The 13818-nt window shown below is 38.6% G+C and overlaps 1 protein-coding gene across 1 annotated transcript in view; it reads left to right on the top strand.

Moving 5' to 3' along the window:
* The window catches only part of EPG5 (ectopic P-granules 5 autophagy tethering factor), an 83668-nt gene that overhangs the window by 42799 nt on the left and 27051 nt on the right, over positions 1–13818 (top strand). The window contains exons 24-27 of the mRNA XM_054723811.1: positions 1854–1977; positions 5327–5471; positions 9151–9322; positions 10780–10942. Of these exons, the coding sequence (XP_054579786.1) occupies positions 1854–1977; positions 5327–5471; positions 9151–9322; positions 10780–10942 (604 nt within the window). The remainder of the gene's footprint in view (positions 1–1853; positions 1978–5326; positions 5472–9150; positions 9323–10779; positions 10943–13818) is intronic.

The following is a 13818-nucleotide window of genomic DNA, read 5'->3' as shown; positions in this document are numbered from 1 at the left end:
AAGGCAGCTTTGACTATAGGTTTATGTCTTGTAGTGTTTCTCTTCTTATGTTTCTTGTAGGAAATGAGTCAGCAATTTGTGTATACCTCTGTTGAGTACCTGGAGTCTTAAACCAGAGGCTTATGTCATTTTTTTAATGTAAAAACAGAAATAAACCTAAATAATTGGCTGTGGCAGGTGAACATCAAGGGAAGCCTGCTTGGTAGTTTTGTAAAAGAAATAAATGAGCATGGCAGAGCTCTTTAAGTGGGAGTTCATAGGCCTCTTAGGGGATTTCAGGACCCACTTGGGGTGGGATCCAGTAATCTCCCAAAACTGCTTCTAAAATCGGCACAATATTGGCATCCCCAAAAGGTTAATAACTTTGAAATAAGTTTGGTTCCCTATCCCATTTTCCTTCACCTTTCAGTTATTTTAAAATATATTTTTTAAAATATGTTTTTATTGATTTCAGAGAGGAAAGGAGAGAGATAGAGAGATAGAAACATCAGTGATGAGAGAGAATCATTGATTGGCTGCCTCCTGTACATCCCCTACTGGGGATCGAGCCCACAACCTGGGCATGTGCCCTTGACCTCAATCAAACCTGTAGGCCGACACTCTATCCACTGAACCAAACCAGCTAGGGCCCTTCACCTTTCATTTGTAAGTTTGCTGTAAATTTATTAGTCTTATAAGTAAGACATTAAAAATAACTCTTTATGTTAGTCCTGGGAACAAAATGTCTTGGTGTGGACGCCCTGTGCTTGACATCAGAGCCCTAGGGCTGTCTCTCAGCCTCCAGATGATTTCTTCCTGTTTTACTTGCTCGAAGGAAAACTGATTGTTAACCAGGCTTAACTAGTGGGAAGACTTTATCTTTGAACATTTAGATCAGCGAAGAAAGTCTCTGCTGTTCCCTTCTGCCCCCCTTAACTCCCCCTTCCTTTGTCGTGTTGGTAAAGTGTCCATCTTACCAAATCAGAGGCTGGAAGAGAGATCCATACAAGCCTCTTCCCTGCAAGAGCTCAAACCCCAGTCTCGGCTCTCTTCCTACCCAGACCACCCCAGAGGTAAAGGAGGTAATTTTCCACTTCATTGAGCAAAGCCAAGTCACGCCACCTCCGTCCAGTTCCCCACCCAGTCACTCGTGTGCTGGAGACTCTCTGGTACCTTTTGCTGCAAACAGCTGCTTAAAGTACCAGTGATTTTAGCTAAATGGACTGTGTTCCTTATTAAAACAAAAAATAAAAACAAAGGAAACATTACATTTTATAAAATGTTTTTACTGGAAAGTTCAGATTGTTTTTCTTTCTCTTTATAGCCTGGCTTTGTTTTATTTCTTCTTAATGGGAATGGGATCACATGCTGTGAGTTCTATCTGTGACTCCTGTGGCAGGAGATGCATTGAGCCTAACACTGACAGGTGCTGCCAATGCATAAGTTGAAAATGGCTTTTACTGTTTCTCAGGGAGATAGGAGGTATATTTATTTGGATGTTATTTAAACTTTTCAAAGCACTAAGGCTCACTGACTGGATTGCTCAGGAAAGAGCAGCTCCAAATTCATTCCTAGGTTTGTGATAAAATCACCTTTCTAGGTTTTTTTCTGTTTACTGTATTTAATAATGGAATTCCCAGAGTTCTTTCTCCACATCTTGTCTTTTAGCAATTATTGCATCATATTTTATTTATCTGTAACCTGTTTCTCCCCAGCTGGCTCATGAGCTTTTTGGAAGAGTGATCGTTGTTGGAAACATTTTCTGTATCATGTGCTTCTTTTATGTTGTGGTGCCATTGTTTCTAGAGCTGTAAGAAACTTCATCTGTGTGCACATCTTTTTATATTTTATATAATTATGTTCTTTTCTTTTAGGCTCTTCAACGTCTATATATTATGGCTGGAAGATGAGAATTTTCAGAAAGGAGATACCTATATCCCTACTCTACCAAAGCATTATGACACTCACAGGCTAGCCAAAGTGATGCAGAATCAGCAGGTGAAACTATGGCCATGTCTCTTTTAGCATCTCTGACTGTACTTTGAATTTGAATTGGTCACATTCATAATTGAATGGTAAAACCACTTATATATATGGAAGTCACTTGCTCGAATGGTCATTGTTTTTGTGGATTTTGTCAGTATACAAGTGATTGTTGTATTAAAGGGATATTCCCTCTTGAATTTCCGGCCCCACCATGACCTCACCTGAATGCTTGAAACTCAGTCTAGGACTTTCTACCATCTCATAAACATAACCTTCCTTGTATATTTTCTTAATTTAAATTGTTGTAAGCCGAACACTTTTAGCTGTCATCTCCACTCCCATTAAAAGCACCGTGTAAGAATTTATTAGGATTCATACATTATATATGAAGTTACGTGGAATAGACAGGAGCTCACCTTTATGTGGCTTTGGAGATGACTCGCGGGTGTTACAGTTTCGGTTGCCCTTCTGGAAGTACTCCGTTCTAGTCTTCACATATTCTAAGCTGTTCTCTTCCTAGTACCCAGAGATGTCTGTGGTCCTTTTTTAGGCCCAAATTTCTAAGTTTTCTCTTAAATTCTGTGTGTGTGTGTGTGTGTGTGTACATTTCTCCTATTCCAGTTCCATTTTTCTAGGTGCTGAACTCTACTGGGCATTGACCTTTACACTGGGATGGGATTTAGGAACCTCTAAGACTTGAGAGACTTTAATTTGGATCTTTAATTAAACTTATCTGCTTCCATATTATATGTAGTATTTCATCTCTAGTAGGTATCTTTGGTCTCCTTCTTCCTTCCTTTTTTTCTCTCTTTCCTCCCTTCATTTCTTTCTTCTTTCCTTTTCTTTCTTCCATGAGTATTTATTTCTCATGGAAGAAAGGTTTTAAAGTGTCAGATATCAAATGCCAAATATACAAAAAGAGACCTGGCACAGTCTCTGCCTTCAAGGAGCTTACTGTCAAATGGGGGACTAAACAATGATCACATCTGGTGATTAAGATTGTGGAGGTAGAATGTACAGGGTGCTGTGGGGACACAGAGGAGCAGCACCCAGTTCACACTGGGGCAGAAGTGGTGATCTTTGAGTTGAGACCTGAAATAGGAAAAATAAGTGTGATCTTAGTGTCGTGAAATCCTGAGTGAGGTTCCATACCCATTTCTTCTTTACATGCCACACACCAAGACCTGATCCAAGGTTTTGTACATGTAGGTACTTAGTGTTGTAAAAAATTAATCATAGCTCTTTTGGTTCTTTGATATTTATCTTGGCTCTCCAGCATCTACTGAATTAGTTGCTTTGTTTTTCTTAAGTCTACTTGCCCTTTGCTTTTATAGCTCCTATATTTTTTTAAATATATTTTTATTGAGAGGGAGATAGAAACATCAATGATGAGAGAGAATCATTGATCGGCTGCCTCCTGCATGCCCCCTGCTGGGGATCAAGCCCGCAAACCAGGCATGTGCCCTTGACTGGAATTGAACCCGGGACCCTTCAGTCCGCAGGCCTGTACTCTAGCCACTGAGCCAAACCAGCTAGGACTATAACTCCTATTTTTGATCTGTAATCCAAGTTCTGGGTTTTTCTGTCCTTTTGTGTTTTCTGAGGCATCTCTGCTTAATCCATCAATGATTCTCAGGATTCTTCTCTAATTGTTAGCCTCTGTCAGCAGTTACTTAGCACAGAGGCAGAGAAGGTAACACAGTGGCCCCACTTAAAGGAGAAGTGTAGGCACAACAGGAGATGTATATGGCACGGCACCTGGAACAGTCGGGTGCACTTAGGAACCATTCCGTGATCAGGATGACTTGGGAGTTCCTTCTCTGAGTCTGGAGTACCTTGTGCCCTGGTTAGTTTGGAAACAATGACTTGGGACTTAATGGCAGTGTGCTAATTTGAAGCCAGGGACATTTTCAGGTTCAGAAGGATCCTTTAGACCACTTAAAATCTGAAAAAAAGGAAATTACGGTGCACAAAACCATAGTCTATAAATGATCACCTACTATTACTATTTGAAGTAGTTTTTAGTGTTCATTGATGGCTGATTCTTTTTTCTCATTAAAGTGAGTCCACTATTCTAATTTGTAGTGATCACCAAAGTGAAGTACATAGAGAAATACAAGAATGTGCAAGACAAAAAATAAAAGAATATGCAGGACAGCTCACTGGAGTGTGGGAAAAGAATGCTAGAAGTCCTATTTTTTCTTATTTTTTATTTCATCTTTTACTATGAAAGAATTCAGTCATACAGGAAACAGCATAGTATATAATAGACATACCAGTTCCCCCACTCCCCTTTTGTGTACCATGTGTGTAGTTTCATCTGTAGTTCACCCGTACCTTCCACCATGTTAACTTGGAACTAATCCTAGAGAGCACTTGATAAATAGAGATATTAAAAGATGAGGATAAAAAGTATGCACATGGCTTACCATGCTTGCATGCACTTTCTTTTCCCTGAATCCTTTTTGATGATAGAAAAAAAAAAGATGAAGATTAAAAGATAACATACTCCAATAGCATTTACATCTGAAAAACAATAACATACTCCAAATAGCATTTACATCTGAAAAACAAGTTAACTAAAAAAGTTGATTTTTTTTAGTTAACTTGTTGGTTGTTTCTCACATCTCATAGTTAACTTGTCTACCACTTAGGATTAAGTTAGGCTTTGAGTGAGAGAAAATTCCAAAATTCCTAAAATCAAGCACCTAATCAGTGTTCAAATTTCTCATTATCTCATAAATGTCGTAAAAGTTTGGTTGTGCTGTATTTGTACAGTTTGTTTGGATCATGATCTGCATTTTGTGTTTGGTTTATAGCTCTTAAGTTCTTTTAATCTGTAGGTCCTTTCCTTAGTCCTTTTCCCCCTTGCAATTTATTTGTTGAAGAAACTGGGTAGTTTGTCCATAGAGTTTCCCCACAGTCTAGATTTTGTTTACTGCATCTTTATGGTGAAGTTTAATATGTTTTTCTGTCCCCTATATTTCCTTTAAATTGTTAGTGGGACATAGGGTTTGAGCTAATCCAGATTCAATTATTTTCAATATATTAAAATTTATCTCTGTACAATTTCTGTTATTTACCTATGTCTTATAATTTCTTAGCTCAGTAATATGTATGTATAATTTATAAATATACATTTAGTGGGGCTATAAAATTATTTTTTCTGATCCAGTGATACATAATCAAAAAAGTTTTGAGATTCTTGCTAAAATGGTTCGAGTATCAGTTTTAAATGCGATTCTTCCTAATGCTTTAGAACTTGAAATAGACCAAACTTATTGGTTCACTTTGTAGTTAAATATATAGTTTTATAATGTGAATATTCTGGGAAAGTTAAGGTCCTGTGTTTTCATTCTAGGATCTGTGGATGGAATATCTGAACATGGAGCGCATACATTATGAGTTTCAGGAAACCATTGGTCTGTGGACGCAGGCCAAGCTTGAGTCCCATTCCACATCCTGCAGTTTGTCAGTTCAGCTAGACTTCACTGATCCTTTTTTGGGTGAGTCATACAAGCATCAGCCCCTTTGAATGTATGAAGGATGGAATGGATGAGTGAATCAGAGCCATTGAGGGTTAAGGTGTACAACAATGTATTCCTTCAGTAGGCATTGATTTTTTTTAGTTAACTTGTTGGTTGTTTCTCATAGTTCATAGTTAACTTGTCTACCACTTAGGATTAAGTTAGGCTTTGAGTGAGAGAAAATTCCAAAATAGTAATGGCTTAAATAAGTTAGAGATTTAATTTGATTTTCTCATGTAAAAAAGGAGTCTGGATGAAGGCATTTCAGAATGGTAGCTTCATGACCTATAAGCCTTCAAGGACCCCTGCTCCTCCCTTGTGGCTGCCCCACTGTTTTCACACATGACATCCACTTATGGTCCAAGTTTAAGATTGTGGTCACATTCATGTTTTACTCTGCAGGAAGGGGAATTTCCCTCTTTAAGGACTCTTTTGAGAAGCTGCTTACAGACTATCCAATTATAGCTCATTGGTCCAAACTGAGACACATGGTTCTACCTACCTGAAAAGGAGACTGGAAAGTGACTTTAAAAAGACGTTTTAATTGATATCAATGTGTAAAGTGCAACTTTAAATTTCATTATTTTGGATTTGCAGTTTTACAATTCAGAAGTCTTTTCTTTTATAAACTTTTCTTTGTATCTGGAACTCTTACCATACAATACACATGGATCATATTCCCAAAGTTTCTAAGTTGGTTGTTTCTCACAGTGCATTTTTCTAGAGAAACAGTTTTATAAATTGTCAGTTAGTTTTCTATGCCAGGCCACAAAAACTCATTTTACCTGGAAATTTGATGACATATCTTACAACAAAAATAACATAAAACAGTATTTGGGGTCATTTGCTGGTTTTAATTACTGAATATATTTTTTAAATGTAGGGCATATAATATAATTATGAACATAACTTCTGAATAAAATATTGTAATATGTAGTATAATAGAGCACTGAAGTGATTCAGAGAAAGGCAAAAATATCTTCTTGTTGCAGCCCTGTCACTAACCAATTAGTTAGCTGTGTGATCAGAGAAAAAGAGCTTTAGTCCACTCATCTGTAAAAGGAACGTCTAGACAGTTTCATCTAAGGCTTTAAAAATTTTCCCTCCAACATCTTTCTCCCCACTTTCCCCCTGAAATAATAATAGTTTTTCACCACAACTATAAAAGTTATATGTGTTCATTGAAAAAAATTAAACAATATAGAGAAGTTTATAGGGGAAGGTCTAAAAGTTGCCTTCAACCCAGCCACATTGAGTCTCATTTTCTATTCTTTAAAGTCTGTTAATGAGAAAAAGAAATATGTTTGTAGATCTGGAAGCTGGTGAATACTGCTCTGTTAATGTCCTCCCATCTGTAATGCTTTTACGTGGCCTTCACACTGCCCCCAAAGGCAGATTGTTTTCTCTGGAGTAAAATGAGAAATTTGTTTAGCCTTTAGTTTGTTCCAGGCTCTGTCCTAATACTTTATATGCCTTAATTCCGTCCTCCCAACAACCCTATGAGGTTTATCCCCACTGAGCAGATAATGAACCTGAGAGGTATAATAAGGTGGTTAGTGTGCACATGGCTTGGACCAGTTTGCCCAAGTCACAAAGCTGGTAATGGTAGAGCCATCTTGCTCCAGCGACCCTGCTCTTCATCACTTATTATCCTGTCTCTTGTTTCAGGTGATCAGTACAGTTCTAAATAAAATTAAGACCTAGATTTTTAAAAAATGTTTCTTTATTGTTGAAAGTAATACAGATGTTTCCCCTTCCCCCCTTTGACTTCTACTAAAGACCTAGATTTTTAAATAAGAAGCTTCAGGTTTTTCTCAGATAAAAGGTTAGGCGATTACCTCAAACGATGGCACTGTGGTTGTGATGGTGGTGTTAATTTTAGCAGTTTCACAAGTTATTGCACACCTGTGACACCAACTTCCTTTTCTTGAATTAAATTTGTTTTGTTGACTTCACAGCTTTAGTCACTTTTGGTCCAGAGTGGTTATTATAGTTAAAAATGCTCTGAATTTATTTTTGCCTGTCTTTTATTTTGCACTTAAAATATCCTTGATTTTTTTATTTTATTTTTTATGATACGTGATATTGACTTTGAAAAAGAGCCTTCAGTTTTCTTTAGAGTCATGCCTTAAAATGTTGCTGGAAAGAAACCTGAACATACTCAGGAGTCTTATCCAGTGATGAATATCCAACTTGTTACATTCTGTGCAGAGAGTGGTAGTTCTAGTGGAAAAACCCCAGCTTTAAGGGACGATCTTGTACTTGACCTGTTTGGAATGTTAAATTCCATCTGTTTGGGGTACAAACAATACAAGCCTTCTTATGCCAAGTAAAGTCACGTCTATTAAATTTAGTTTTTCTTAACAAGAATAGAAAATTGAATGCTACATTTGGAATGAAATCAGAAATTCATAGTAGTCCCTTAAGTACTTGTTGACTTGACACTCCCTTGACCTCTCATCCCTTGTTATCTTACTATGGAAAAGAAACAGGGATGTGGTAGCTTTTCTTCATGTTCTTCAGTTCCTGCCTGTGCTGTGGTATGTGTATAGTGCAGTAAAGAGAGAGGGAGGGAAGGTAGGATATATTGGATACCTACTGTGTTGTGTTCAGCTGTGTAATAGTTGTAGAAGTGTAAACATTTAACTTGGACTCAGCAATATGAGAACATGTGCAATTTACTGCAAAGTTAACAGTACAGATTTACCTTTATTTTTCTTATATGCCACCTGATTTCTTATTTGGGCTCCATAGATCATTTGTTGAGTGAATGAATGAATGAAAAAATGAATGACTATATGACTATGTAAACATAAGTTCTGTAGGAGTTTGTGCCCATGTTCTTATTCATTTTAACTCGACTACTTTCAGCCCTCTTGTCTAAACCTTGGCCTAATTTAAGATTTTTCACTTAGCTGTATTCTGTGATGTTCATTTCTTTTTCTCCCATTCCTATGAAGTTTATCTGGGTGATTGCATTAAACTTTTAACTGGGCTACCTATCCCATCCCCCAATCCATTGTCTGATGGTAGCTACCATCTTTCTCAAGCTTACTTAGAGCTGTTCACTAGATACCTTTTGTTGTTTTTTTGTTTTGTTTGTTGTTTTTTAATTTATTTTTATTGATTTCAGAGAGGGAGAGAGAGATAGAAACATCAATAACGAGAGAGAATTATTGATCAGCTAGCTGCCTCCCGCATGCCCCGCCCTGGGGATTGAGCCCGAAACCTGGGCATGTGCCCTTGACCAGAATCGAATCTGGGACCCTTCAATCTGCAGGCCAACACTATCCACTGAGCCATACCGGCTAGTGCTACTAGATCCCCTTTGTATTAGCATAAGTCCAAACACCTTAGTACATCATGCAAGGCTCTCTAGGGTAATAATTTTAGATTGTGAGCTTTAACCTTTTGAGGTAGGAATTCGATTTAATCACACCCCATGCTCCTGACCTCCCAGCTCCTGGTAGAGTATTAGTAGGCCTGTGAGTGCTCCCTCAGAGCTTATAAGTAATAAAAGGTTTATGCCTCTGAAGTGTCTATTCTGTATATCTCAGCATTTTTTATGATGGTAACAGGCCAGGGCTTTGCACCCTCTTAGTAAGTTACTACCTAGTTGTAGCCATTACTCAGTAAATTTAACTTTATTTTCTTTCAGCTAAAGAGAGGGTCTTAAGTAACTTGCGGAAGCATGACGCTCCCCAGCCTCCCCTTGCTCTGCACCCAGTGAGGCCTCCTGTGCCGGTTATTTCCTCTGATGTGCTCCTGAGTCAGAAGGACACCACCCAGCTGGTGCGCACAGACCTGAATCTGTTGCGACAGCAGGCCAGGTAAGCCCAGGAGACCCCCGGGTCACGCCTCCCTGCTTGCTGCTGCCTTGACAGCTGGGTGATGTAGCACCTGGAAGGGTCCTCATCAGCATTCTGGCCATGCGGGTAATTGGTGGAGATGGACCCGGCCGGTTACTGTAGTTAACCAAGTTGTGACAAGTCTTTTAATTTCCCATTGAAATTATGTGGTGCTTTCATGAACTCTAAATTTGTACATGTTTCCTAAGGTGGCATTCTGAGTGTCAGCAGTGCCAGTTAAGTGTTTCCTGTGCTTCTCCTGAGGAACCTTCTGATAATGGAAAGGTTGTATTTAAAGGGGATGAAATGATTTACTTTCTTTTGTCACTGCTTTGTTCTCTCACTCTCCATACTCTTAAAAATCGGCACAGGCATTGATCGAAGTGCGGGAAAGGCATTTAGTGTTCTGTGTTCACGGGAGAGACAGAATGATCAACTCTTTCAGGTTCTAGCTTGCCATCTTGTGAGAAGGAGCACGTGTGTAGCAAGTCTATTTTATAAAGTAAAAGAGTCTATTTGGCAAATCCCACAGGAATCAACCTCTCCTTTTTTAAAAATTTATCTTTATTGTTGAAAGTATTACAGATGCCTCCCCGCCCCTCCACCCCCCATTGACCCACTCCACACCGCTCCTGCCCCTGGGAATCAATCTCTTACTGGCCTTTGTTTCCTTTGCTGTTTTTGGTCCAGTTATTTATTTGTGTGTGCACACAACTCTACATATGCACACACATACTGGCCTGCACGACAAAGTAATCATAACACGCTTAGAACAATATTGATACCATGTAAGAATTCACTTTCTCCATTTAAAAATTATATATGTTTTTATTGATTTCAGAGAGGAAGGAAGAGGGAGAGAGAGAGAGAAGCATCAATGATGATAGAGAATCATCGATTGGCTGCCTCCTGCATGCCTCCCACTAGGGATGAGCCTGCAACCTGGGCATGTGCCCTTGACTAAAATTGAACCTGGGACCCCCACTCTTGTCCACTGAGCCAAACCAGCTAGGGCAACTTTCTCCATTTTTGAAAATTTAGTTTGAGTTACTAATATCTAAGAAATCAGTGATACTTACAAATAAGTGCACCCTTTTAGGATAGTTAAATTAGGATGAAATTCTCATTTGTTCTTGTATATTTAAGGGTTCATTTAAAAAGCATTGATAATATAACACAGATTCTAAGTGGAGTTTTATATCTGGCTAAAAAGTTGTCCCACTTTTTCTTTGTTTCTTAATTTTCTGGTTAGCATGACTGCCAGGGTGAGAATTTGGGTAAGTCTTGGCATACATACCTTTGGTCTTTTTTCTGTGGAATACTTACTAGTATATCTTGCTCTAATGCAGGCTTGGGTAGCTGTAAGCCTTTATCACTTATTATGAAATCTTTCCTAAGACTTTCTTTGACCTCCTGATGATTTTTTTTTTTTTTTCCAGAACGGCTGCTCTTTGGGAATCTCAGCAAGTTGCCCTGGATAGTGAGCTGTTGGACACAATGCCCAAACAGTATGTTAATCGAGAAGAACAGACCACACTACATTTGGAGTGTAGAGGCATTAGTGGTAAGAAATGCCAAGGAGCAGCAGTTGTAACAGTTCAGGTAAGATTGTTTAAATTCCTTTGTAGTTCAGAGAATTTTAATTGAGCCCCTAATTGGCATATCATTGAGAAAGAGTAAAAGAAGTATATAGCAGGTGAGCCATGTCTCAAAACATGTAACAGTTTTTAGAGGAGTGAAGACACACACAGCTAATCACCTGTTTCCATAAGTGCTGACGAGTCATATAAAACAGATAGAAATTCAAAGAAAAGCAGAATCATCAGGAGATTTTGAGAGAGGGGGCCTTAAACTGATCCTTAAAAGATTTTGTTAATGATAGTTTGGATTCAGTAAGAAGCAGAGTGCAAATGGAGTCAGCATGACTTCATCTAGGGGTCAGGGGCTGGCTGTGTCCATGGATTTCAAGTTGTTTTTGGAAGTGGTGGTAGGAATCCACAGTGGGAAGGTTGGAGTTCACGTTGGAAAGGATGCTCACTGGGAGCGCTGGCTGTGTGCTATGGACAGCTGGGGGGCACTGAAGACAAACATGGGAGGGACCTGTGGAAGGCAGATCAGCTGGGCAGCGCCTGACAACTGGCAAATGGAGAGATGTACAACAATGTGTATAAAAATCAAACTGCCTCTAGGGTCACCTTCTTGAATTGGAAAAATAAAATTAAGTTGGATGTGACTTTGGAAGGACTTCCAAATGGAAGTTTAGCTTTAGCCAGCATATCGTAGCATTTGCTTCATGCCATGCACCGTCTGAACATTGACAGAACTGATTGTTATCTTCACCACAACCCTATAAGAGGGTAATTTTATTATCTGCATTTTTAAATGAAGAAATAGAGGCATAGAGAAGTTACGTTACATACCCAAGGTGACACAGCCAGTGAATGGCTAAACCAGGAAGTCCCAGGCAGTCTGGTTAGAGCACATGCCCCTTAATCACCTCACCTCACTCCGTCTGCACATTATTCAGGATTCCCTGAGCTGGGAAAGAAATGCTTAGAGAGAGGCCTACTTATTGCCTGACTACATTTGCACAAAAATAGCTCCCCTTTTTGGTTAGCTTTTAGAAACTGGGGAAATTTTATTTACTGACCCTTGGTTGTCTTTCAAAAATTTCTCTTGTGTGTGTGTCAGTCCCCATTTTTACCTGTTTAAATGTATTCTTTTTCTTTTTCCCCCCAAATTTTCTTGATATTCTAATGTACTCCTTTAAAAAATATATTTTCATTGATTTTTAGAGGGAGAGGGAGAGGATGAGAGAGAGAAATATTAACATGAAAGGGAGTCATCAGTCTGCTGCCTCCTGCATGCCCTAACTGGGGATCAAGCCCACACCCAGGCATGTACCCTGAGAATTGAACCGGCAACCTTTTGGTGCATCGGACGATGCCCAACCAACTGAGCCACACTGGCTAGGGCTCTAATGTAGTCTTTATCAATCTCCTTGGGTGACTGTTTTCTCTAAAGTGTCTTCTCAGAAATAGCTTTTATATTTTGTATTTTTCATTACCTTCAAACTTTATTTCTGGCAAAGTAACATATTTGTATGCATCTAAAGTTAGGAAATTCAATCTGGAATGTGATCATTGATTAGAGAATTCATGGATCAGATCATTTTTTAAAATCAGCTTCATGGAAAATTATTTTGTATTTAAAATATAAATTTTAAAATTAAAATACATATGTGTTTTAATATAATTTTAATGGCTCATTTATGAAGATTTCAAATTATATCATGAAAATATTTTATTGCTTGATAAAACTTTTCTGGGAGGGAACGCCCTGGAAATTTCCAGCCATCTGCAAGTGTTTGAACTGTGTATAGCTTGTTGGGGGTATACAAAAGTCAAATATATTTTATGGGAATTGAGACGTGCTTCTTCTGTGGTTGCCTCTCCTAGTAGAAGCCTCTAATAATTCAGTGACATTCCCTGAGGACATGGGGTGATTTATAATAGGGTTCCTTGTGTTGTACTTTGTTATTGTGGGGCATGTTTGCGGGACTCAGAATTGATTTATTGTCATGTGAAAAATTTGCTCATTCCTAGAAATGAAAGATGGAAAAGACCCACCGAGGGCCTCAGGTTCTTGTGAAAGCTTACTGGAGGACCAGCTGTGTCCTACTTTTAAATTTCTTTGTCTACTTCAAGGGACTCAGGAGGGGCTTCCACCAGGCTGCTTTGTTCTATTGTCTACGACTTCTTGTAATTATGAGCTGGTGGTCATTCAGTCTCTCTCACCCCCGTTCTAGGAAGAAAACTTTCAACAGTGGTGGGAACAGTGAACAAAATAAGTAGGCTAGGAAATAATGAACATTTTGGGAAAGTGGCAAAACCTTCCTACACTAGTTGGTTTTCTTTTATTCTTCAGTATTAGTAATTTCTATGACATGGATGGAGGTTTTAAAGTTCAAGTTATGAAGTGGACTTGGTCTCGTCTCTACATTTCCCAGTGACGTGAACCTCTGTTCTTTCTCTCTTGTCCTTAAGTCTTTCCACTTTCCTTCGTCCTCACTGTCTTCTTCTTTCACATTCTCTTTCGCTCTGTTTGGCTGTTTCTCTCCAGACCGGCTCAGGGCTGTGGCCCTCAAAGACCAGCTCTAATTGTAGTTGTTGACATATTGGGCAAAAGAGCTGACTGCACATATTCCTAATCACATTTTAAGCTATTAAATTTTGGCCTGTTGTTGGAAAGTTTTGAAATTTAATATTTGTATTGATTCAGTAAGTGGCTTAGTGGAAGTAATTTAATTTTTTTTTATCTTTCATTTCTCTAGTAGTAAAAACTAAAGCAATTATTGTTAACATTACATATTCTTGGATAGTCGCTTTCGTGGCTTTTGATCCATACTAACAGCCTATGTTTTCCTTTGAAACAAGAAGTTTTGTAAAGATCTTTACCACAGTGGTGGTGCATGTTAT

The sequence above is a fragment of the Eptesicus fuscus genome, chromosome 12, assembly GCF_027574615.1.
Source record: "Eptesicus fuscus isolate TK198812 chromosome 12, DD_ASM_mEF_20220401, whole genome shotgun sequence".
NCBI classification, from domain to species: domain Eukaryota; kingdom Metazoa; phylum Chordata; class Mammalia; order Chiroptera; family Vespertilionidae; genus Eptesicus; species Eptesicus fuscus.
Note: the sequence above shows the minus strand (reverse complement) of the source record. Positions and strands in the feature narration are given on the sequence as shown.